The sequence below is a fragment of the Scyliorhinus canicula genome, chromosome 20 (assembly GCF_902713615.1).
Source record: "Scyliorhinus canicula chromosome 20, sScyCan1.1, whole genome shotgun sequence".
In the NCBI taxonomy this organism is placed as follows: Eukaryota; Metazoa; Chordata; class Chondrichthyes; order Carcharhiniformes; family Scyliorhinidae; genus Scyliorhinus; species Scyliorhinus canicula.
In genome coordinates, this window is record NC_052165.1 from 23,945,543 (window position 1) to 23,972,410 (window position 26,868).

The 26,868-nt window shown below is 49.3% G+C and overlaps 1 protein-coding gene across 1 annotated transcript in view; it reads right to left on the bottom strand.

Moving 5' to 3' along the window:
• The window catches only part of LOC119954896 (thyrotropin-releasing hormone-degrading ectoenzyme-like), a 136,139-nt gene extending 109,482 nt beyond the window's left edge, over nt 1–26,657 (bottom strand). The window contains exon 1 of the mRNA XM_038780529.1: nt 25,595–26,657. Within this exon, the coding sequence (XP_038636457.1) occupies nt 25,595–26,331 (737 nt within the window). The 5' untranslated portion in view covers nt 26,332–26,657. The remainder of the gene's footprint in view (nt 1–25,594) is intronic.
• Nucleotides 26,658–26,868: the final 211 nt, after the last annotated feature.

A 26,868-nucleotide genomic window follows, 5' to 3' on the forward strand; every position in this document is an offset into this window, starting at 1 on the left:
ACCTGATAACCACGGATGATTTAGCATTTTGGAGCCAACACATTTTTTGGATGGAAATTTGCAGGCCGCAAGAAAATTGATTAGATTTTAATGATTTATCCAAGTCAAAAAAAATTGGCACAAGGAAACTTGGCAATATTGGTCATGAAATGCAGCCATGTTAAAGCGACATGTTATTCTGGGGGGGGGTGGGGATACTTTCAATACAAGTTAAATCTCTCTGGAAATCAGTGAGAAGAGATTGGCCTGTAGTGAACCTCTGTAACAATGGTGGGGATTTTGGCACACTGAAATTAAAAGAGAAAATGCTCAAACTACATAGCCAAATTATTCAGTAAAATAGAAAATGCTTGATTTCAATCCTTTCCACACGCTGATGCTCCTGCTAACCTGGGGCGGGATTCTCCGCTGTCGGGATTCTCCGTTACGCCGGCAGTGCACCCACGCCCGAGGATTTCCCGTGGGAAAACCCATTGGCCGTTAGTGGGACGGAGAATCCTGCTGCAGGCGGGGACACATGGGATGGAGAATCCTGTCCCTGTTCTTCGTTTCAAAGTTTTTATTCGCAATATTGTGCCAAGATCAATGTCAAACTGCCGGTAGTGTTGTTCGCAATGAGATGGAGAATCCAGCACTTGGGAAGAAAATGGGTTCTGCGCTGGATCCGTTTTTGATGCTCCTGCCCCCTGCTAGCATTGGGATCAAGGTTCATGCCCTGTGCCAGTGGGAGGATGCAAATAGGTCATTAAGATTAATAGGCCTCAATGGCCTGTTTGGATCCATTTGGTGGGCGGGCACTAAATTATCTGGACTGAGGTAATTCTCCGGTCCTCTGGGCCCGGGAATCAATTAGGCGAGACTCACTACAGGTCTTCATAAGCATGACACTGAGGCCATGGACCTCGCAGTGGGCCAAGGGGGTAACTCTTTAATGGAGCTGCCCTCAAAGTCCATCCAAGAGCCACTCTCCGCGCCCTACAATTGAAGTCTTGCCAACTCCACACCCAGCAGACCCCCCCGCCGCAACCACCAGAGAACCCCTAAATAAGCAGCTCCCCAAAGACCACAAATTAAGAGACCCCCTCACAGAAACCTTCTAAATTAGGATACCTCACCCCCCCACAGACCCCCTGCCCCCCGAGACACCCCTGTCAGGGAGCCCCCCAGAAGAGACCCCGGTCAGGAAGCCCCTCTGAGAAGAGACCCCTGTCAGGAGCCACCCCCCACCCACAGAAGAGAGGCCCCTTGTCAGGAAGCCCTCCACAAGAGAGACCCCTGTCTGGAAGAACTAAGAGCTTTCCAATCACCCCCCTTCATGCATGAGTTATTTTGAAATGGTTAACTGGAAATTCACAACACTTAACTCAGTTTGAAGTGGTCTAGGAGCTGTCAATCAAAGCTTTATGTTCGTAAACAATGTGGTTACAGCACTGTAGAGTTGCTCTCCATGTCACCTCAATGCCAATCCATTCCCCCAGCCACTTCCCATGACCCCCTTATACTCTCCACGCCAACTCAGCACCAACTCATCTCCTTCCACGTCCATTTACCCAGCATGCATGTTGTACTTCAACAATGAGCCATACAATAGCAATGACAAGTGTGGAACTGCTGAGAAAAAAAACCATTCAGAAATGTTATTTGAATAAAAGGCTGTTGTTCCTACAATGGTATAAAAATGTCAATCAGTCAGATTATTATAGATGAGTAGCTTCAAGCACACCTCTTAATTTTGTCCAAATAAATATTTCTGAATGGGGATTTTTTTCTCAGCAGTTCCACATTTGTTATTGTATGGCTTTGGGCAGAAAGGAGGGATGGCGTCCCCATCAGAAACCCCCTTATGACTGGAACACCCTCCCATTAAGGCCTGGTGAACTCCAGATCTTCCTCTCTCCCCCCCCCCCCCCCCGCCCCCCCCCCCCCCCCCCCACCCCCACCCAGTTTATCCTGTGAAACCCTGGTTACATTTCTCGCGACTCCCCAGTCCTTAGACTTCCTTGGGTCTCCGATTCCCGGGACATAACCTCATGCAGCTCCGTGCAGTCCCTCTTACGGCCTACAGCAGCGTTGTTGCTGGGGGACTGGAGAACCACCGGCCAATCAGATTGACTGGCAGCTCTCCCTAAGGCACTCTCCTCCCGAGTGAGGGGCAGAAGTCCAATGGTCAACGCTTGTTAGAATGTAAAATGGCAGCGGCTCAGCCGTTTCCCCGCCAATTTTCCGGATGACGGGATCCAAGCTCCCCCCATCCTAAAACTTTCGGCCTACAAATCTGAAATAGGTTGGCAAGATTTCTCATTGCAAAAAAAAAACACTATAGCAAACCAATAAAGGTTAGAAACAGAAAATGAACGACTATTTAAAATAACTCAGTTCTTCCTGCCCTCCACGGGGACAAAATGCTGCTGTGGATTCTGATGTCCATAGGTTGAGTTAGATTACAGTGTGAATTCCAGGGTACTTCTTTACGTCTAGCTGATAGCCATGTCCCGTCTGAGAGAGATAAGCACATAGGCACATTCATTCTGCACTGATTGTGTGAATTCTGTTAGTATTTTGGGGCCAGATGTGGTTACTTCAATTGGCTTGGAAACGGACTCTGGGACAAACAGGCCTTCAGTGGAGTGGTTTGACATTGTGCAGAATGCTGACTATGTGGTTTAAAGAGAGGCCTCTACTCAAAATTACTAGATTTATGACAATTGGGTGGGGTGGGGGAAGGGGAAAATGATATGGAAACAGTCTCTTGAAGCTGTCAGATGAATGTGGCTATCAGTAAAAATATGTGGGAAATGTTTCCAGTTAAAATTCTGTAAGACATGAATAATGTTATACAATGCTTAATGTGCATGATGGAGATGCTATGAAAGTGTGTCGAGTCCAAGAATGAGAACAGGCAGTTCTAAATATTGTTTTGAAAGAAATTTGGCCGTATAACTCAAGTTATTTTCTCTCATTTGAAAAATACTTGAAAAGTGGAAGAATCGTGGACAGAATTTTTCTGAAGGCAAAACTAAAGGTGGATGGGCCATAAATTTTGCATTGGAGAGAGGGGTGTCAGTTTTCTGTCATGTTCCTGTCTTCGGCCCATTTTAATACAGGCAGGTTTGGCTGGATGATGGCTATCTCCCAGCAAAATTCCTTTAATGCTCCCCTCACCCTAGTCAGAACGTGCATCTTTCCCAAGTTTCTCTCAAATTTCCTCTCATATCCTCCATTATACCCATCACCTGCTCCTTCGATCTGATTTCCAATAAACTGCTGATCACCCAAATTCCATGCCGGGTCCCCACATTGGTCGATTTTGGAAACGGTCCTCTCTCTACAGATGCCCTCCTGTTCTCTTTTAACTTTGTCGTCATCACCCCCTCCTCAAAAGATCACAACTCAGGGCAACAAGCTGGTGCAGTGGTTAGCACTGCTGCCTCACGATGCTGAGGTCCCAGGTTCGATCCCGGCTCTGGGTCACTGTCCGTGTGGAGTTTGCACATCCTCCCCGTGTTTGCGTGGGTTTCACCCCCACAACCCAAAGATGTGCAGGAGAGGTGGATTGGCCATGCTAAATTACCCCTTAATTGTAAAAATAAATTGGGTACTTGTGGTGAACGTATTGTAGTAACCATTCACCACTGTACTACATTGTATCACGCTGTTGCCCATGTGGGCTCCACCTATGGACCATTGTACTGCACTACACAGAATGTATCATGTTGGTGCGCTTGTGGGCTCCGCCCATGGCTCCGCCCCCTTGAGGGGAGGTATAAAGAGCAGCTGCCCTGTAGGCGGCTCTCACTTGCAGGGCAGTCACAGGCAGGCACTGTTCTAGATGATTAAAGCCCCACAGTTCACTTCAACTCTCTGTCTCGCGTGAATTGATGGTCGCATCAGTACTCAAATTTTATTTTAAAATAGATCACAACTCTGCCCCGCGCATCCTTGCAAACTATTTCCCCATCTCCAATATCCCTGCCCTCTCCAAAATCATTGAACATGTTGACTTCTCCCAAATCCATGTCCAGTTTTCCAGAAACACACGGGATAGATTTTATTGGCAGCCATGGTCTCCACCCAACCCTCCTCTGCTTAAAAAGTCAGGGGCTCCGCCTGAGGGACAATTTTGACCAGGATTCTCCGAAATCCCGGCCAAGTGTTGACGCCGGCGTAAACACCAGAGTGGTGTATGCCGGCGTCAATGGGCCTCCAGCAATTCATCACTATTCAGGGGGATAGCACGGTGGAGGAGAGCTGTGCGCTGTTCCGGCACCGAAAGGCAGCTCAGCACGGCCAGCCTCCGCGCAACGTGGCGGTGCCCTACAGGAGCCCGGCGTGGAGGAACATAGCCCCCCCCCCCCCCCCCCGGAAAGAGCGTTCCCACCAATCGGTAGCCCCCGATCGCAGGCCTGGCCGATGTGGAGCTCCCCCGCCCCCCCCCCCCCATCAGGACAGCCCCGCAGCCAGAACGCCAAGGTCATGCCGGGTGGGACCACATGTGAACCACGCCGGCGAGAATCGGCGGGCACTCGGCCCGTCAAGCACAGGGAATTGCTGTGGGGGCTGCCCCCGACAGGCGCCTCACCTGCCGCACACGCATGACTGACGGGTCCACGGAGAATCGCGGAAGTGCCATCTCGCCGGATTTCCAGCGTGAATGGCTATTCTCCGCCGCCCCCGCCGGGCACGATTCTGGTGCGGAAGGTCGGAGAATCCCGCCCAATAAGTCTGGTGTCAGATACCCAGAGCACTACTGGGAGTCAAGTGGCCACTGTCAGTACTGCACACAGGCAATGAGGATGGTCCAGTCGCGGCATTGTGTTAAAATTGTATGGATGGTCACGCTGACAAGCTGGCAGGCCCTGATGGAACGGGGGATTGCGGAGGGGGCAGGTGTGGGTGGACACGCAGCGGTTAAGCCACCAGCTAGATTCAACCACCCCATTCCCCCACCTTCAAGCTCACTGCCAGAGAAAGGTAACAGCCAGCCTCATGTGTAAATCCCTCCAATCAAGTTTCCGTCCGTGTCATCGAATCAGAACAGCTCTTATCAAAGACACAAATGACGCCTTTTGTGACAAAGACAAAAGTAAACGATCCCAGGTCTTACAAGGCTATGGGGCAAGTGCTAGAAAATGGGATTAGGATGGTTAGATGGGTGTTTTTGACAGGTGCAGACCCAATGGGCCGAAGGGCCTTTTCTGCGCTGTACGTTTCTATGACTCGATGACACATTTCAAAACTTAATGTCATGATGTACAAATTAACTTTCCATGCTGCGTAAATAAAGGTGAGAGGGTAATTGTTTAATATGTTTTATTCCACCTGTTGGACTGATCCATAGGAACTTGGATTAATGAAATCTTGAAATAGAAAATGCCGATCTGAGAATGATATGGAAAGAGGTAATGATGCATATTCAGTTTACCCAATAGGGATCTAATTAGTGATGTCTTGTATGTGCTCCGCCTTCTGTATAGGATTGTTTTGTAACATCAAACAGTTGTTTTCTTCTTCCACATCTATTTGTTAGTAACTGTGTTCACAATGTCACTGGAACCTCTAATCCCATTGCATTACACTACAAGCCCAGGTAATATACACATGCACCTCTTACAAATTCAGGGCTTTCCTCCACAGGCACATTCTTGAGTTCACTGGCATTCATTACTCCTGTAATTAGATCCCATGCCACAAACACAGAATTCAATTAAGTAATAAAATTACTCACAGATGAACAACAGATCCCCTGGTGTTAGAACCATAGAAAAGTTACAGTGCAGATAGGGACCATTCAGCCCATCAGCGCCGGCCAAAATGATGAAAAAGAAACTATACGCTGATTGTAATCCCATTTTCCAGCCCTGGTTGCAGCACCTTCTGTTGCAGATCCAGGTATTTTTTAAATCAGTTGAGCATTTTAGCCTCAATGTGAATCAGAGATCCCTTCTGCTGAATTCTACATTGATGGGATCCTACACCCATCCGGCAGTGCACCCACGCCCGCACGTTTGCCGACAACATGGGGTGGCCTACAATGGGAAACCCCCATTGGCCGGCTGCGGGAACGGACAATCCGGCTGGCGGTGAGGGTACGCTGCGCAGGAAAACAGGGCTGACGGAAATGGAGGATCCCGCTGCTGAGGAGGGCTCGCTGCGCAGGAAAGTGGGGCTGGCGGGAAGGAGAATCCCGATTTTGCAAATGCGCCTATTCAATCTTTTCAAGGGTTAACTGATAAGCTCTTTGATGTGATGTGAATCGTTAAGCTGCTATATTTCATGGCGCACGAACATCCAGAGATGACCCCACTCACTTCAACAGTACAACTCGTGTTTGATAATAAGCATACCATTCTCCCCCATTCCACCCTGGAGTAAACTCTGGAACAACCCCCTATGTTCTCTATCAGAACCTGACGATCAGTTGCCCTTGTAGCTGCCTTATTGACTGCTTCTATTTGCATTTCTGATTTGTCATACCCAGAAAGGATACCAGAGTGTCCAAACCCAGGACGCTTTTTTGATTGATTGCTAACACAGACTAACAAATTGCTTTTAGTTCAACATATTGTGTGGGGGAAATGAGACCAACGCTTAGCAAGTTAGCCGCCTGCCATCTCGACATTTTGTTTTAGACTTGCGTGAAGTGTTAGCAGCTTGAAACATTTTAACTCTGTTTTTATTTTATATCACGTATTAATTAGTATATTGATTTTTGATGAAAATTAATGCTTTTAACAGCATTTCATTCCTCGATTACCATTTCACCTTCCATGCGTGAAACAGTAGAACTGTTAGTGAATCGATCTGGAACCATAATGTTTTCCATTGTAATGAGTAGTGCAGTGCTTAATTGAGTGGTTTCCTTAATAGTCCATTGAAATACTTTAGTTACAACAAATGTAACTAACAATTTAAATGTTTGCCGAGAGCATAAATTGGACTGTTCAATTGATGATCTATGGGAATCATTCCTCTTCAGAAATGCCTGACGCGGTACGTGTGAACAAAATGGGCGAAATTCTCCGCACCCGCGGAAAGTCGGCAAACGGTCGTAAAAATCGGGACCGTTTTACGACGGTCGCGAAGGCTTCACTTCCCGACCGATTCACTTCCTGGAAATGGGCTAGCAGCGCGGCCGCGTCAATTACGTGCGTGATGACGACGGAACGCGACGACGACACGAACCCGCCCATGTGACGCCGCCCGACGCCGTAAAAAGGCGCGGGCGACCACAGATTCTGTCGGGCAGGATGTCGGAGCCTAGGCGAGCTGCTCCTCGCTTTATTGATGCAGATGTCGAGGCGCTGCTCGATGCCGTGGAGCAGAGGAGGGGCATCATCCGCCCGCGGAGAGGGCATCGCCAACCTGCCAGCACGGTACGCCAGGCCTGGCGTGACGTGGCTGCTGCCGTCAGTGCTGTGGGGCAGACCCCTCGCTCAGCAGAGCAGTGCCGAAAGAAGCTACACGACCTCACCAGGTCTGCCAGGGTAAGTGCCATGAGGGTGCCCCCTAGTCACAACCATCCCTCCCCCTTAACTGCCCGGGGGGGGGGGGGGGGGAGACTGGAGGGGGTTCGCCCAACATGCACCCCCTCAGCACCTTTGAACAGAGGGCACTGGACCTTGTTGGGGGGTCTGCCACCCGCGATATCGCGCAATGCGAGGTTGGCGGAACTGCAGCAAGTGAGACAACCCTCCCTGACAAACACCCCCCCCCCCCATCCTCTGTCCCTTCACACACCCTGCCCACTGGGACACCTCCCCATCCTCTGTCCCTTCACACACCCTGCCCACTGGGACACCTCCCCATCCTCTGTCCCTTCACACACCCTGCCCACTGGGACCGTCCAGCGGCCTGCCGAGCAAATCGAAATAACCCGTCTCATTCTCTTCCCTAGGACGTGATGCCGAACGACCAGGGCCGTCTGGCTGCAGACGGAGACAGGAATCTGCCGCCACCTCACCCGGGGCCTCACAACAGAGGGTGCCCGATCAGCGGGCAGCCCTATCCGCCCCAACCCAATCTGCGGACCAGGACGCACAGAGGGTTCGAAGTCCACCACCACCACCAGAAATGGCCAGGGACAACCCTCCTGTCGCTGAGCGGCCCCACACCCTGGACGAGGACCTAACCATTGAGAGCGTCGGGCTAGCGGCACTGCTTTCTCCCACCACATCCATCATCACAGAGATACACACCCCGGCGGGCCTATTTAGTGATGAGTCTCCTGGGGCACAGTCTGGTTGGCACATCACAGATGAGCAGGTACAGCAGGTGGAGGTCGGAGCAACAGAGGGCCCGGACTCGCGGAGGCCAGACCAGGCCCAGGATGCAGCTGGCTCCCAGACGTTTTCGGAGTTCCTGGAGTTTCTCAACCCACCCGCACAGCCGATGCCTCAGGAAACCCAGGGAAACAATGACGGGATGAGGGCTTCCTTCCAGACTCTGCAGACGCTGTTAGAGGAGTCGAACCGCGTCCAAGAGCAGGGAGTGGTGCCGCTCATGGCAGAGACCCAGTCCGACACCGCACGGGTGGCATCCGCGGTGGAGGCAATGGGTCAGGTTATGCAAGACGTTGGGGTTAATGTGCACGCGTCATCCTCGGCCCTGGACAGGGTTGCCCTCTCACAGGCAGCAATGTGCCAGAGCCAAACCGACATTGCCGGCGCCCTGCGGGCCATGGCCGAGTCTCAGCAGGTCATTGGCCAGTCGCAGCACGCCATGGCACAGTCCCAGCTGTCGATAGCACAGTCCCAGCTGTCAGTCGCGGAGACCATCAACCGCCTGACACATGTGCTGGATGGCGTCGTGCACACTCAGGTTGAGATCGCACAGTCCCTGGCGGGAATGTCTAACTCCCTGGACTCCGTCTCTGCAAACCTTCGGATCCTGGTGGATACCGTTGCAGGCCTCCAGGACTGGCAGCGCCAGGTGTCGGTGGTGCGACGGGGAACCTCCCCGCTCGCACCTCTGTCCCAAAGTGAGGCCCGGGGGCCACCGGGCTCCCCGAGGGAGGAGGAGGTTTCGGGGCCCGTCCCATTAACTCCATCACGGGACGTCCCGGAATTCTCGGCCTCCCCCCGTCCCATCCCTGGTGCATCGGGTGGGCAGCAGGCAGAGCAGGGTGGCACAATGTCACCCGAGACGCCCGCAGAGCAGCCTGGCCCATCAAGGCCGGGTCGCCCCAGGAAACGCTTGGCCAAGGAGAAACGAGTCGAGGGGGGCGATTCGCAGCAATCCTCCTCCACTCCTGCTGTATCATCTGGGGATTCACTTAGACGTAGTGGTAGGGCCCGTAAGGCAACTAAGATAGACACTGAGTAAGTTGGCACGGGTGAAGGGCACAGTTTAGTTGTCGGGGCTAGGGCACCTGTAAATAATTGTTAATATTAAACGCACTGTTCCACCTTACTTGTAATACCGTGTGATTGTTCCACAGCCACAGGAATCGTGATGGTGACCGAGTGTCGCTGGGGGTGACGGGTGGTGAAACCTCGGTGCCGGATGTGCAGTCCCTGCCCCTACCCCCCTCCCACAGCTAGCCCACGCGGGCACGTGATGGAGTGTCAGTGACGAACTCAGCGGCCACCAAGGTGGATGGTTCAGCTATTGCCATGGGTCAGACTCTCTCTAACGATTCTGAGCTCACAGCTCTTCGCAGAGCGGGCTGTCATCATTCCACATGGCACTGATCACACCCGCTGACACAGCCATCAATGTTGTGCCATTCGGTCTGGACCCAGTGATAAGCGTCATGTCGAAGTGGAGCAGTGTACACTGAGGGGGGGGGGGGGGGGGGGGTTGTGGTGGTGGCAGTTGTGTGGTGACCCTCTGCATGACTAGCGATGCAGGTGGTGGTTTGGTGTTCATCGGGGACGTCACATGCGATGCGTGAACCGTGCTGCCACCATGGCGTCGCGTGCCCGCCGTCCTTGCCGGGTCCGTCGTGCCGCCTCCTGGACATCACCAGCACCTGGGTCGTGTCTGCGTGCTGCGCCCGCCACTCCGCCAGCGTCCTCCTCCTCCTCCTCCTCCTCCTCCTCTGTGCTGGCACCACTGCCACTAGCTTCTCCCTCCGCCTCCTGCAACAGGTCATCTCCCCTCTGCATCGCGATGTTGTGCAGCGCACAGCAGACCACTACAATGCGAGCGACCCTGTCGGCCTGGTACTGCAGGGCCCCTCCGGAGCGGTCCAGGCACCTGAATCTCATCTTCAGGAGGCCAAGGCAGCGCTCCACCACACCCCTGGTTGCTGCATGGGCCTCGTTGTATCGTGTTTCCGCATTGGTCTGAGGCCTCCGTATAGGCGTCATCAGCCAAGACCTCAGCGGATAACCCCTGTCACCTAGCAACCAGCCCCTCAGCCGGGGGGGACGTCCCTCAAACATCGCAGGGATGAACGACTGCGCTAGTATGTAGGAGTCATGCACACTCCCTGGGAACCTTGCACAGACGTTCATGAACCTCATGTGGGGGTCGCATACCACCTGGACATTAATGGAGTATGTCCCCCTCCTGTTTGTGAACACGTCCCTGTCCACAGCAGGCGGGCGCATGGGGACGTGAACACAGTCGATTGACCCCTGAACCCTCGGTATCCCGGCCACACTGGCAAATCCACGGACTCGTGAGTCTTGACTTGCTCGGTCCTCGGGAAAGGTGATGTAGCGATCGGCGATGGCATAGAGGGCGTCGGTCACATCCCGGATGCACCTGTGCACCGATGACTGGGAGATCCCAGAGACGTCCCCGCTCGGAGACTGGAAGGAGCCGGTAGCATAGAAGTTCAGAGCGACCGTCACCTTGATGGCTACCGGGATCGCGTGTCCTCCCCCCGTTCCACGTGGGGCGAGGTGCGACAGGAGTTCGCAGATATGTATCACCGTCTGCCTACTCAGCCGGAGTCTTCTCCTGCAGGTGATGTCCGGCATTGTTAGGAAAGAGACCCGGACACGGTACACCCTCGGCTTTGGTCGTCGCCTCTGACGCCGTGGCTGCACCCTCACTCTCTCCTCTTCCTCTTCCTCCTCCTCCTCCTCCTCCTCCTCCCCCCCCCCCCCCCCCCCCATGCTGCTCGACGACTGGCAACTCCTCGGCCCTTCCCTCTGCTGCTGCCCCAACCACTGCGCAGAACATAGCCGTTCTGTTCCCATGCATTGTGCTAACCTACAGAAGGGTGGTAGGAGGCAGAGAAACGGGACATGTTAGACGGACGTTAGTCGACACCTCGGCAGCCGCCAGCCATGGGATACCAGTGTGTCCCGGTGGCCTGGTCGCGCTGCTGACACGCGGTCAGCCTAACCCCTGGTCACTTTCTGCATCCAACGGCCAGTAAACTATGGCCTCCTCACGGGTGCGTCAGTGGCCTGTGGCCGGAAGCCACAGGGGAACCAGCGGCCGTGTCCTCGTCACCTGCACACCATGGCATGGTGGCAGACATTTTGTTACGGGGTTGGACGGCTCACTCTCTTCCTAAGCCCCCCCCCCTCCGTCGCCCCCACTGCCCCCTCCGTCTCCCCCACTGCCTCCCCCGTCTCCCCCACTGCCTCCCCCGTCTCCCCCACTGCCCCCTCCGTCTCCCCCACTGCCTCCCCCGTCTCCCCCACTGCCCCCTCCATCTCCCCCACTGCCTCCCCGTCTCCCCCACTGCCCCCTCCGTCTCCCCCACTGCCCCCTCCGTCTCCCCCACTGCCGCCTCCCCGTCTCCCCCACTGCCTCCCCGTCTCCCCCACTGCCCCCTCCGTCTCCCCCACTGCCTCCCCCGTCTCCCCCACTGCCCCCTCCGTCTCCCCCACTGCCTCCCCCGTCTCCCCCACTGCCCCCTCCGTCTCCCCCACTGCCCCCTCCGTCTCCCCCACTGCCTCCCCCGTCTCCCCCACTGCCCCCTCCGTCTCCCCCACTGCCCCCTCCGTCTCCCCCACGGCCCCCTCCGTCTCCCCCACTGCCTCCCCCGTCTCCCCCCCACTGCCCCCGTTCTGGACCCCCTCCCGTTCCCAGGGATGCCTTCCCCGTTGTGGCCAGACTCGAGCGGTGCGCTGAGCGGTGCGCTGAGCGGTGCGCTGAGTGGTGCCCTGACCTCATCCAAGCAGTCGTCAGCCAGGCCGACTGGTTGACGAATTTAAAAAGCAGGTGTGTTTCACGACGTCCAAACAGGGCGCCATGACGTCGGGACTTCGGCCCATCCGGGCCGGTGAATAGCGGGGGGGCTCTCAGTGGCGATTCTGGTCGTGTCAGGGGCGGGAAGGAGGCGTTTGTCGGGAAACGCGACTCCGACAATTTGCGGGGTTCGGAGAATAGCGGGAGGGTGTCGGAACAGCGTCGCCGTAAAAATTTCCGACGCCCGCTATTCTCCGACCCGTCGTGAGTCCGGAGAATCGCGCCCAATAAGTCTAGTGCAACACAGTGTACGCACTATTCTAATGTGGAATGGCTTCGAACTATTGGGCTGGATTTTCAAATCGGATTCAGGAATCCGCTCTCACAATGTTTTTTTTTAACGTTAATGCGTGAATTGGACAAGAAGCAACCTCGGCACTCTATTAGTCGTGCCAAGTGCCTCCAATGGGTGGGAGCAGCCTGCCTGACACCACAGACAAAAGCGGGCGGCAGCCATGTTGGATCCTGTCATTGCCTTACCAGACAGAGCAGGCAGCTCCTCAGTGGAGCAGAAGCTGGAACACGAAGGAATGTTACCATGTCAACAAAGAAAAGGGACGTTCTCCTTCTGCTGTTTCCGCTTGGCCTGCACATGCTCCAATCTACAACGCTCAAGGTGGTTGGTGCCTTCACGGATGCTTTTCCCCAGTTCGTGCGTTCTAAAGCAAGCAATTCCCACGTGTCAGTAGGGATGTTACATTTATTTAGGGAGGCTTTCAGAGTGTCCTTGTAGCTATTCCTCTGCCCTCCTAGTGATCACTTGCCATTGCAGAGCTCAGAGTAGAGCACATGCGGGCATTGTGGCCTGCCCATCGCAGCTGGTCGAGCGTGACCAGTGCCTCGATATTGGGGATATTGGCCTGGGAGGGGACGCTCACGTTGGTACACCTATCCTGCCAATGGATTTGCAGGATTTTGCAGAGGCAGCATTGGTGATATCTCTCCAAGGATTTGAGGTGTCTCCAGTACATTGTCACGGGAGTGCAAACAGAGCCAAGCCTGTGATACCACGGACAGCTCAGCTGTACAAGAGAGGAACAAGAATGGAAGGGCAATAGTGATAGTGGATTCCATAGTGGGGGATTAAATGGGCAGCAAACATGACTCCAGGACGGTGTGTTACCTCCCTGGTGCCAGGGTCAAGGATATCACATACTGGCTGCAGTTCAACCTTCAGGGTAGGGGAATCATCCAGAAGTTGTGGTCCATATTGGTACCAGCGACATAGGTAGGAAGAGAGATGAAGTCCTGAAAGCAGATTTCAGTGAGTTCGGAAGGAAATTAAAAAGCAGGACCTCGAGCAGTAATCTCAGGATTACTCTCAGTTCCACGGGCTAGTGAGTATAAGAATAGGAGGATTGATCGATTAAATACATGACTGGAAACATGGTGTAGGAGGGACTTTGTGAGGCATTGGAGCATTTCTGGGGCAGACGGGACCTGTATTGCCTGGATGGGTTACATCTTAACAGGACTTACACTGATATAATCGCAGAGAATGGTAATATAGAATCAGGAGATGAGAAAAGCATGTAGCGTGGGCAACACAGTAATCATGGGTGACTTCAATCTGCATATAGACTGGCTAAACCAAGTGAGCACTAATGCTGAGGGAGATTAGTTTCTGTAGTGTGTTAGGGATGGGTTTCTAGAGCAGTATGTTGAGGAGCCAACTACAAGATAGGCTTTTCTAGATCTAGTTTTATATAATCAAAAAGGGCTAATTAACAATATTGTTGTAAAAGAACCTTTTGCGATGAAGGACCACAATATAATAGAATTTTACATTATATTTGAATATGAGGAAGCTCAACTGAAGCCAGAATCTTAAAGCTGAATAAAGGAAATTATGTAGACATGAGGGAAAATTGACTGAAGTGCATTGGGAAAGTACATTAACAGGTATGACTGTGCATAGGCAATAGATAGTCCTCAAAGAAGTATTTACATAGCTTACAGCACTCATACATTCCTTCAAGGTGCAAAAACGTCAGTCAACCACGACTGCCAAACAGGGCAGCACGGTGGCGCAGTGGTTAGCACTGCTGTCTCAAGGCGCCGAGGTCCCAGGTTCGATCACAGCTCTGGGTCACTGTACGTGTGGAGTTTGCACATTCTCCCCATGTTTGCATAGGTCCCCCCCCCCCCCCCACAACCCAAAGATGTGCAGGATAGATGGATTGGCCATGCTAAATTGCCCCTTAATTGGCAAAAATGAATTGGGCACTCTAAATTTATTTTTTAAAAACATGGCTGCCAAAGAAAGTTAGGATTGGATAGATTATGAGAAAAGGCTGATAAAGTTGCCAGAAATAGTAGTAAACCTGAGGGTCGGGAGATTTTTAGAATATAGCAAAGGAATGCCAAGAAACTGATAAAGGGAGAATAGAATGTGAATGCAAAAAAACATGAAAACGGATTGTAAAGTTTCTGCAGGTATGTAAAAAGGAAGGAACTGACTAAAACAAATGTGGGTCCATGACAGGCAGAGTCAAGAAAATTCATATTGGAGAATAGAGAAATGGCAGAGAAGGTAAATAATTACTGGGATGGCAGGAAAGATGTATGAGGAGAGATTGAATCGGTTAGGATAATTTATGCTGGAGTTTAGTAGAATGAGGGAGGATTGCATCGAAACCTGTAAAATTCGAACAGAACTAGAGAGGATAGATGCAGAAGGATGTAGGGGGTCACAATTTAAGGAGATGAGCTAAACCATTTTGGACTGAGATGAGGAGAAGTTTCTACACCCAGAGAGTGGTGAGCCTGTGGAAGTCGCTACCACAGGAAGTAGTTGAGGCCAAAACATTGTGGGCGGAATTCTCTGCTGTCGGATCCTCCGCTCCGCCGGCTGCGCACTCATGCCTGCAGGTTTCCTGATGGTGTAGGGGTGCCCTCAATGGGAATTCCTATTGGCCAGCTTCCAGAACAGAGGTTCCCGGTACCGCCAAGGTCACGCTGCGCAGGAAAACGCAGCTGGAGGACGGGAGAATCCCACCCTGTATGTTTTCAATAAGGATTGGATATAAATCTTGGAGCTAAAGGGATCAAAGGAAATGAGGTGAAAGTGGGAACAGGTTACTGTGTTGGATGATCAGCCATGATCCTCATGAATGGTGGAGCAGGCTCGAAGGCCCAAAGGCCTACTCCTGCTCCTATTTTCTATGATTCTGGTTTTACTTTATGTCTGCTTTCACTAAGGAAGTAAGAAATCTTACAACACCAGGTTAAAATCCAACATGTTTGTTTCAAACACTAGCTTTCAGAGCACTGCTCCTTCCTCAGGTGAATGAAGGAGCAGTGCTCCGAAAGCTAGTGTTTGAAACAAACATGCTGGACTTTAACCTGGTGTTGTAAGACTTCTTACGGTGCTCACCCCAGTCCAACGCCAGCACCTCCACATCATTCCCAAAGGAAGATTCAGGATACCTCCCAGCTGTAGGGATCCAAGGAACTAGGGATAATGAGAAGTTGAAGGAAATTAGTATAAGTAGGTAGGATGTATTGGAGAAATTGATGGGACTGAAAGCTGATAAATCCCCGAGACCTGATATTATGAATCTCTGAGTGTTGAAAGAGGTTTCTATGGGGAATGTAGATGCATTGGTGAACATCATCCAAAATGCTACAAATTCTGGAATGGTTCCTGAAGATTGGAAGGCAGCTGCTGACACCCCACTATTTAGCAAAGGAAGAGAAAAACAGGGAACTGTTAGCCTTACATCGATAGTAGGGGAAATGCTAGTATCTATTATAAAGGATGTGATGCATGGACAACAGTTAGATAATTATGATCTGATTGGGCATAATCAGCATGGATGTACGAATGGGAAATCATGTTTGATAAACTTGTTGGAGTTTTTTACAGATGTTACAAAGAAAATTGACAAAGGACACAGTAGGCAGGAGTCTCCATTTCTGAGACTTTGGGCGGGATTCTCCCATTGCCGATGCCGGAATCGCGCTCAACAATTGGTTGGAGAATCCGTTTTTATGCCGAAATCGGAGGCGGTGCCGTTTTTCAGATGCTCTGACCCCTCAAAAATGTGTCATTGGTGAGTACGCCGCAGGCCATTGTCACCCGAGGCCCTGCCCCAATGCTCCACCCCAATGGGCCGACTTCATTTTGGAAGATATAATTCAAGAGCGGACTATACGGTCAATAGAAGAGTCCTGGGGAAAATTGATGTACAGAGAGATCTGGGAGTTCAGGTCCATTGTACCCTGAAGGTGGCAACACAGGTCAATAGAGTGGTCAAGAAGGCATACAGCATGCTTGCCTTCATCAGACGGGGTATTGAGTACAAGAGTCGGCAGATCATGTTACAGTTGTATATGACTTTGGTTAGGCTACATTTGGAATACTGCGTGCAGTTCTGGTCACCACATTACCAGAAGGATGTGAATGCTTTAGAGAGGGTGCAGAGGAGGTTCACCAGGATGTTGTCTGGTATGGAGGGTGCTAGCTATGAAGAAAGGTTGAGTAGATTAGCATTGTTTTCGTTGGAAAGACGGAGGTTGAGGGGGGAACCTGATTGAGGTCTACAAAATTATGAGAGGTATGGACAGGGTGGATAGCAACAAGCTTTTTCCAAGAGTGGGGGTGTCAATTACAAGGGGTCACAATTTCAAGGTGAGAGGGGAAATGTTTAAGGGAGATCTGCGTGGGACGTTTTTTACGCAGAGGGTGCCTGGAACGCTTTGGCAGCCGAGGTGGTAGAAGCGGGCACGATAGCATAATTTAAGATGCATCTAGACAGGTATATGAATGGGCGGGGAACAGAGGGAAGTAGATCCTTGGAAAATAGGCGACAGGTTTAGATAAAGGATCTGGATCAGCGCAGGCTGGGAGGGCCGAAGGGCCTGTTCTTGTGCTGTCATTTTCTTTGTTCTTTGTTCCCAACGGCATAGGACGCATATGCTCACAATTATCAGGGACCTTGCATGGAGGCTGCAGTTCTGCTGGCCGGGATCGGTGGGGCTTCAGCAGGGGCTTGGGGGATGGTCAGGGGGTGGCGAGTGGAGTTACAGGGGACCACTATCCGGCGGGCCAGATCCACGCGAGGCCAGTGCCATGTTGTACAGCGCGACTGCTGTCGGTCACCGCAGTGCGCGAGCACAGCCACGGACCCGGCGATTCTCCGTCCATATCTGCAGGTAAAGCCGGGGGGGGGAGGGGCTTTACCTGGTGAGGCTGCTAGCCCCTCGCCTGGCGGAGCATCGGCGGTGCCAGCTTTTTGGTCATAAGACTAGACACATACTCCGTTCATAGCCTCAAAAGCGGAGAATCCAGCCCTAAGTGGCCTGCGCCAACGCAGAATTCATGGACTTTCTCGACATGAAAACTGGTGCCACACCTGGACCTATTCCTTTACTGTGAAGGGGCTAGCACTGGCACCACGTGGAACACAATCGATTCCAATGAGAAACGGTGGAGGATTCACCGGGTCCATCATTGACATCTGGGAGGTTGACCAGCTGCAGTATTAGTATCATAAGTAGGCTTACATTAACACTGCAATGAAGTTACTGTGAAAAGCTCCCAGTTGCCACATTCCGGCGCCTGTTCAGGTACATAGAGGGAGAATTCAGAATGTCCAAACTACCTAACAACACGTCTTTCGGGACTTGTGGGAGGGAACCGGAGCACACGGAGGAAACCAACGCAGACATATACATTACAATCCGCACACACACTCATCCCAGCCAACAAGGTGGCACTGGTTGTGCTGGAGCGCGTCCATACAGCTGATGGGTCAGCTGGGACCAGAGGGCACCCAGGGTGAAGTCCTGGGGTGGGACCCATACGAACCGTGGCACTAAGGTCACAGTGGGCTGTCAGCGGCATGCGCAGCTCCATGGCTGCCTTGCTGGCTATGGCAATGGTGTTCGTGTCCATCCACCCCGACCCCACAGCCCACCTCTTGGCCACCCCCTGCTACACACCCGGCCGTGGCAGACGCCCACCCGGCGAGAGGCACAACTGTCAGAAAACTATGGCGGTGTTGGACGCTTTCCCTCCTCCCTCTCCCTCAGCAGCCACCACACCAGTTTCACGATTTTTAAAAGCACAAATGAACCGCACTGTCAGGAACTCGACACATCAGAGAAGGAGAAAGGCGGAGGCCATGGAGATTACTGGGTCAAGCCTGCTAATGATTTGCAAACAGTATTTACTGTACGTGCATTTCAGAAGGCATTGGCGCTGCTGTCGAGATGATCGAGAATCGCAATTAGATATCAAATAGGCGCCCGCCGCAATTTCAGCGTCGGAACCAATTCACCGCCCAATCGCGTTTCGCAATTTTGCCGTCGGCCAATGAAGAATCCCGCCCATCATATTTGGACTTTCAGAAGGTTTTTGATAAGGTCCCTCATAAGACGTTGATTTATTTGCAAAATAAAAGCACATGGGATAGTAGGTAATATACTGACATAGATTAAGGATTGGATAACTGGCAGAAAAGAGGGGATGTGAATAAACGGGTCATTCTCGCATTGACAGGCTGTGGCTAGTGGAATACTGCAAAGATCAGTACTTGGGCCCAACCCGTTCGCAATATATAATCAATGATTTGGATGTGGGCACCAAAAGTAATATTTCCAAGTTCACGGATGATATCAAGAGAGGCAGGTATGTGTTTTGTGAGGATAATGTAAAGTGGCTACAGGAGGATTTGGACAGACTAAGTGAGTGGGCAAGAACATGGCAGATGGAATATAGGGCGTGATCTTCCGGCCACTTTGCACCCAAACAGGAGCGCGATGCGGCCTTCAGATGCCGGGAGAAGATCCCACGAGCTTCCTGGCAGCCAGTGTGCCTTATGAGATCTATCCAGACCTCATGGGCTTGACTGGGGAGAAACTCCCCAAGGCCCAAAAAAGTGACAAAGTGTGGTTAGATAGTGGTTGGGAACCCGCCAACAGAGCCGGCGGGAAATTCCCAGCAAAACCCACCACAAATGACACTTAGAAACATTTCTGTTAGATCGCGCCCGTTATGTGGAAACAATTGAGGTTACGCATTATGGTAGAAGGAACAGGTGTGCAGAGTATTTCCTAACTGGCAAGAAATTAGAAAGTATACATGTAAAAAAGTCCTGGATGTCCTTGTCCATAAGTCACTGAAGGCTAACATGCAGAAAGCTATTAGGAAGGCCATTATCACAAGAAGATTTGAGTACAGGAGTAGTGGGGTCTTGTTTCAATTGTATAGAAGCTTAGTTAGACCGCACCTGAAGTACTGTGAGCAGTTTTAGTCCCCTTACCTCAGAAAGGATATTATTGCCACTGAGCGATTGGAACAAATCTTCACCAGGCTTATTCCGGGATGATGAAACTGTCTTATGAAGAGGGATTGGGCAAACTGGGCCTGTATTTTCTAGTTTCGAAGAGGTGATCTCTCTACAAAATACTTAAAGGAATAGACAGGGTCGGTGCAGGCAAGACGGTTTCCTTGGTTGGGGAGTCTAGAACCAGGGGACACAATTTCAAAACAAGGGGGAAGCCATTTAGGATCAAGATGAGGAGAATTTTCTTTACACAGAGGGTTGTAAATCTTTAGCGTTCTCTACCTCTGCGGGGTAGCTCAAGTATGTTTCAGATAGAGATTGATAGATTTCTGATTAACATTAATGTAAAGGGGCGGCACGGTGACGCAGTGGTTAGCACTGCTGCCTCACAGCGCCAAGGACCCGGGTTCGATTCCGGTCCCAGGTCACTGTCCATGTGGAGTTTGCATATTCTTCCCATGTTTGCGTGGCTCTCACCCCTAAAACTCAAGGATGTGCAGGATAGGTGGATTGGCCATGCTAAATTGCCCCTTAATTGGGAAAAAAAAAATAATTGAGTACTCTAAATTATAACACAAAAAACATTAACGTAAAGGGTTATGGGATAGTGGGTGTAAAAGGCATTGAAGTGCCTGATCAGCCATGATCGTATTGAACGATGGAGCAGGTTCTTTGGGTTAAATGGCCTACTCCTGTTCCTATAATATGGTGCTGTATTGTCAGCCCCACAGAACCTACCCACGACATGAGACAAAAATAAATAAGAAACCCCATGCACACTATTTATATATCATTAATGCACCAAGGTAAAAAAGGAGTGGAAATTAAGACGTGCTGTAAGAACACAGACATTGGTTAATTTGTACTTACAAATGATGTGAGACTAGAATTTTTCCCAAAAAGCAATTTGGTCTTTGCTTGCATATAAATATTTTGCCGCAGAGAACAATAATGTTGCATATTTGCTTCTCTGCACTAACACAAATTCAAACATGAATAAATACATGAGCATAGATCCAAGTGAGAAATAAACAATGTTTTCATTATTAACCAATGCCTATATTACTTTATCCTATGCCTAGGTGTTACGGAAAATGAGGCACAGCAAACATTGTCTTGTGCAGGAATGATTTTCTGGAAAACACAGCTTTTGTGATAAAGGAAGTTTAACTATTTGCTCACGGCAGATCTGTCCGTGATCAAGACATCAAAACTTGAACAATTGGTGCAGAGTGGCAGACCTATGAAAGATGCTGCAATGCAGTCACATCTCTATAGGTAACTTGTCTCTCTTACAAACATGAGTCGGACCTAACCCAACCTCACTGTCACTGAAGATCTCGGTCGGCCTTTGCTGTCATCGTCAACTCCAAACAAACCCAACCCCAAAACCTCACCATTGCGGGGAGTTCACACTCAGGAATGGATGAAGTTATATCTAAAAGGACAGGACTGAAATGTGTCCGGAAATAAAAAGAGAAAATGTTGGAAATACTCAGCAGGTCAGGCAGCATCTATGAATAGAGAACAGAGTTAACCTTTATGAACTACCGAAAGGTCGTCAACCTGAACCATTAACTCCTGTTTCTATCACAAACAGATGCTGTCTGACCTGCTGAGTTTTTCCAGCACTTTCTGTTTTTATATCAGATTTCCAGCATTATAGGATTCATTTGAATTGTGCAATTTGTTTTTCATTCAATCTTTGAAGTGCTACTTACTTCATCTCCCTCGTAGGACCATCTATCCCCTATTGCATTTTGCACATTCTATACTACTCTCAGTGATCAAGTGTTGTGCATTACACAGATTCACAATAAGCTCCAATTCATTTAATTGGCACTTGGCCATTTTTAAAAATTCATTCACAGGATGTGGCCGTCGCTAGCTAGGCTAGCATTCATTGCCCATCCCTAATTGCCCTTGAGAAGGTAGTAGTGAGTTACCTTTCTGAACCGCTGCAGTAGGTATATACACGGTGCTGTTAGGGAGGGAGTTACAGTATTTTGACCCAGCGACAGTGAAGGAACGGCGATATATTTCCAAATCAGAATGGTGAGCAGTTTGAAGGGGAACTTTCTGTTGACCTTGTCCTTCTAGTGGTAATTGGCTTGGAAAGTGCTTTGGGGAGTTTCTGCAATGCATCTTGCAGATGGTACACACTTCTGCCACTGTGTGTCAGTGGTGGAGGGATTGAATATTTGTGGAAGGGATGCCAATCAAGTGGGCTGCTTTGTCCTGGATGGTGTCAAGCTTCTTGAATGCTGTTTGAGCTACACATATCCAGGCAAGTGGAGAATATTCCATTAAACTCTTGACTTGTGCCCTGTAAATGGTGGATGGGCTTTGAGGAGTCAGGAGGTGAGTTACTCTCCACAGATTCGTAACCTCTGACCTGCTCAAGTACATACAATAGTTACATGGCTAATCCAATTCAATTTCTAGCCAATGGTAACCCCCAGGATGTTAACAAGCATGTTAACATAAACAAATTCATTATTACAGACAAGTGTTCTTGCTAATTGGCCATTTCACTTGTTTGAATGTTTGAAAATTTGGAAATATCTGACAGATCAAAGTGCTGTTTTCACTCCATCAGTGCATTCTTCCATCACCAGCTTTGAAGATATGAGTCAATCACCCATTCTGTGTAAAAGTGAGAATGGGAGCCAATGCTGCCCACCTGAAAGAAAGAACTTCCATTTATGCAGTGAATTTGTCGTCTACAGAGCTTCACAACCAAAGAGTTGTTCTTTTGAAATATGGTCACTGGCACTAGACAGGCAGACACTGCAGCCAATTTATAAATAGCAAGATCCCACAGACAGAAAATGAGTAAAAGATCAATGAATCTGTTTTAGTGGTGTTGACGATGGGATTAATGTTGGCCGGTACATGAGAAAAACTGTTCAGTTTTCTTCAAAAAAAGTAGGACTTCCTTCCTGCACTGATAATGAGACATCCTTTGCATAAAAGATTACAAAGTCAAACATTTTTTCAATTTTTGGCATATCCTATTGCAACCACCGACTTGCCCTCGTTGATGGCCCGAAGGTGGATCCTGTTGGGATGGAGAGCAACCTCTCCACCCTGTGCCCTGGCATGGCGGGGGGACCTGTTGGAATTCTTGACTCTTGAGAAGATTAAGTTTGAACTGAGGGGAAGGATGGACGGGTTCTACAATTGATGGGCATTGTTCATTATGCACTTTCAAGAATTGGTAACACGAACATTAGAGGGTGGGTTGGGAAGGTTGGGGACTGTATGTGTTAATGGTGACTATGGGAGATTCCTGATTCCTTTGTGTTATTTGTTTATGTTAACATGCGGGCTGTTGTTTGAGGGTTTGGTGGGAGGATGGGATTGTTGTTGTTGATATGGGGATTGACACTGGATTCGTTACTGCTTATTGTTTATTGTTGGTGGGTGTAAATTTGGGAAGAAAATGTGAAAAAGGAGGCAAATAAAAATATATTTTTTAAAAATACCATCGATTCACATGTCAAATGTAACCGAATCAGGTGGCTAGTAAGACTCTCGATTGTCCCCATCCTCAAAATGTATTGTACCTTCTAAAGTGTTTTGCGAGATTATCGTGATGTTCATTAAAGCACGACTACTTATTGTCGGGGTTATGTGTGTTTTAATATCATTCTCCAAACAATTATCTATTGAAGTGAGCCCTTCCTATTTAAACTATGACACTGAGGTGTCGGTATGAATTTTTCAAGTTACCACAAAAGCCTATCAGAGTTAGAAGGTGATATTTTTAATACTAATTAGTGTCTGAAGTTCAGAAGCGGGAGGTGTGATTTGATTGAAGTACAGTATAAAGGATCCTGAACAATCTCAACAAGGTGTGCATGGAAAGGATGCATTCTCTTGTTGATGAGGCCAGAACTAAGGAGCACTGTTTTAAAATTATTTAAATCGCCCTTTAATGACAGAGGTGAGGTGAATATTTATTTTCCTCGGGGTTGTGCGACTTTTGACTTCTCTGCCTCAGAAGGTGGTGGGGGCAGGGTAACTTAATTATTTTAAGGTGGGGATAGATAGATTCTTGTTAGGCAAGGGAATCAGAGATTATCAGGGACAGATGGGAATGTGGAACTCCAAACACAAGCAGCCATGATCTTATTGAATGGCGGAGCAGGCTCGAGGGGCCGAATGGCCAACCCGATCCTATGAAATTGTGCTATAGCGTGTCGAATTCTAGACAACTTTATGGAATGAATAAAGATTCACGAGGAAGTGGGTTGAGATTGTCAAAACCCATTCCAACAATAAACTTCTCGGTCAACAGAGAATTGAGACTTTCATTCCATCCAGTCATGCAGGAATTAAACGCCGTGCAAATATTTGTCATAGAAATTAGCACAGCTGAGCTCCACCTGTAATTTCCTCTTTTCTCCTTAACTTAAAATCACTTGTGAAATTTTCTGAAATGGACAGATGATGTACGCACCAAAATTTGGACCTAACCAGAATGACTATTCTGTGCATGTAGCTGGACTAATTACAGAACAAATTGGAACTTGGCAGCGATTCTTATCTGTAACATTGGAATGAAATCGAACCTGATAACTTAGCAACTCTTTATGTCACCAGTTGCCTGCCAGCACACCTCCTGTGCTTATACAGTTTGCTGGATGGCACTGCTGAAATTGAGCAGGCCAGTTCAGCTCAGTTGGCTGGACATTTGGTACGTGATGCAGAGCGAAGCAAGCAGCGTGGGTCCAATCGCTGTACCTGCTGAGGTTATTTATGAAGGCTTCACCTTCTCAACCTTGCCCTTCGCCTGAGGTGTGGTGATCCTCAGATTAAATCACCGCCGGTCAGCTCTCCCTTTGACAAAGGGGAATGCAACTGATGGTCATCTGGGACTATGGCGACTTTACTTTCACTTTACTGCTGGATTTGAAGCAGCAAGAGCAGATTTTATATCTGTACATTAGATGCCAGTTTTCTATTCATACTGCTTCAGAAGGTACAATGGCTCTGTGATTCACTCCTGAGTCTAGTTGCAAATGGGTCTCAGACAGTACAATTAATTTGATCTTTCACACTAACGCCAATGCCAAATCTGCTGTATAATACTGCTGTTTTTTTGTAGCAATCAGAAACTGGCATCAATAGCAGGACCATCTGGAGAAACTGCTGTTGCCACAATTGTGTCCTATTCCGCAGTCAGTACTCAGAAAATATCCATTACTTTGAAAAGCAAAATTCCGAATGTATCACGGTTCAATTTCAGATGACCGAAAAAAAACAATTATTCCATGAATTCTTTGAAATGATTTTCTTTTGAAAATTTACCAGGAGGCAGAGCTTCTAGAGCTCTGTGAAGTCTGTGGAGTTAGGTTTCCCCACACTCTGTGGTATCAGCAGACATGATAACAGCGGCCCCTGGTGGCAGTATGTTCACAGCATGGGAATTACAATCAATGTGTTGTTTGCCCTTTTCCAATCAGACTGATTGGATGAAAATGGGGTTGTTGTCTAAGCATAGCCATCCTCCCTATCGATTAACCTGTAACCAATCCATGCAGGATGAATAAAAGCAAAATACTGTGGATGCTGGAAGTTTGAAATAAAAGCAGAAAGCTGAGCAGGTCCCAGGCAGCATCAGTGGAGAGAGCCTCAGTTGACCGAATTGGTATCACACCACTGATGCACAATGAATCTGAATATGGGGATTTTCCCCACATGAATCCCAAAGACTTTGGGATAGAACTTGCCAACCGTGTGTCTAACAGCGATGAAGCACTGAAGCATAATTTCTATTGATAACAGTCATTCAAAATTAAAGTAACTTTAAACTATCTTAAAAATAACACTCAACACTACTTAAGGTCATCCATAAATCTACCCCTTCACATGTTCAACTTGCTAATGGCTCTGAGAAAATGCATTATCCCGAAGATCTATGTTAGGTCAAACAACACATCACCATGCTGTTTATAGTCTGATTATATATTGTCAGCATTTTTGAGTTTTCTGCGATTTTGTAATCTGTTACAATAATCGTTTTTTTCAATATAACTTAAAGCGGTGAAATTGCTCAACAGCCCGATTCTTGTTTTGGGCATTTTCATTATTCTCTAATGACACAAAGTTCACATAAACTACGTAACGTTTGGTGAACTTACTTTCTCTGTCCATTTGCCAGATAGGAACTGCGGAAGAAGCCTAGCAGCTCGTCTGTTATATTGGCACTGTATTTGATTTTGACAGTGTAACGTTTCAGTGCGTTCAGCTCCCTGGTCAACAGAATCACCAAAACTTGGTTCTGTGGATAGAGGAAATATCTTCTAATCCCAAGGCGGTCCGAGCTGTTGGCTACAGTGACTTCTGCCCCTTCAACAGGCAGCTTGTCTGCATGCAGCACTATGTACTTGGTCGAGTTCACGCAGCGCATCCAAATGCTGACTTCCCCAGTGAAAGTGAAGTTGTCCATGAAAGCTGTTATGTTCAGCTCGTAATGGTAGGGTTTGAGCGAACTGGGTAGCCTGAGCTGCGTCCAGGGTTTCCCAGCTGTTTTGCTGTGGCTGGGGTTGCTGCTAAGGCTCTCTGTGGTCTGGTTCAACCTGGCCCCAGGGTGCACGGTGATGTTCCCCATCCTGTTGCTGCCCTCGTTAGCACACTCCTCAAACTTGACACTCAGGAGCACCGCAATGATGGTGACTATGATAAGACCCAAGATGGAGATGGCGAAGCCCAATACAAGCCTTCTGTGCACGGTGATGTGCCTTTCGGTGGTCCTGGGTCTGACCACCACAGAATCTGCCCACTGATCAGACAGTCCCCTTCCATTCCTCATGGAGTCTTCCTCAATTACCATCTGCGTGAAAGATATGCTCTTGTCTCGTTTATCCTCCAAAGCCATCACACACTCTGCTGCTAGTCTGTAAAACGATGCAGGTTACAAGGAAGGCGGGTCTAATTCAGATGCGCTGAAGGAGAGCAGATCTTCGCACTGATTGAGAAGCAAAATCCAATCTTCTGTCAATGAAAGTTGTCTTTAACTGCATTTAATGTTGGTCTGAACCTCTACAATGGTCTTTAAATCAGGTAGCAAACCACATTCCGTGTGCCGCCTTCTCCTGCAAGTCCATGCTGTCTGATGTTTTTAGCTCTCAGTGTTTTAAAAGGAGTACTCCTCCAGTGAAAGATCTGGCTGCTGCTGTGGGCAGTGTTGGCGGTGGCAAATCACCATTCCCACTGCCTGAGCACCTTTCGAAGCCGATTGTTCAAAACATCATCGTCCTCCAAGCTCCCGGGTGACACTCCCGAGGAAAGTGCAGACCATGAAAGCAACAGCTGTCACTCCTCTGCAACCTGACAAGAGAGAAAAGGGAGATTCAGTTAAACAGAAAGGGACTGGGCAGAAAGATGTTTTTGTTTGAAGACCCTGCTTACTGGG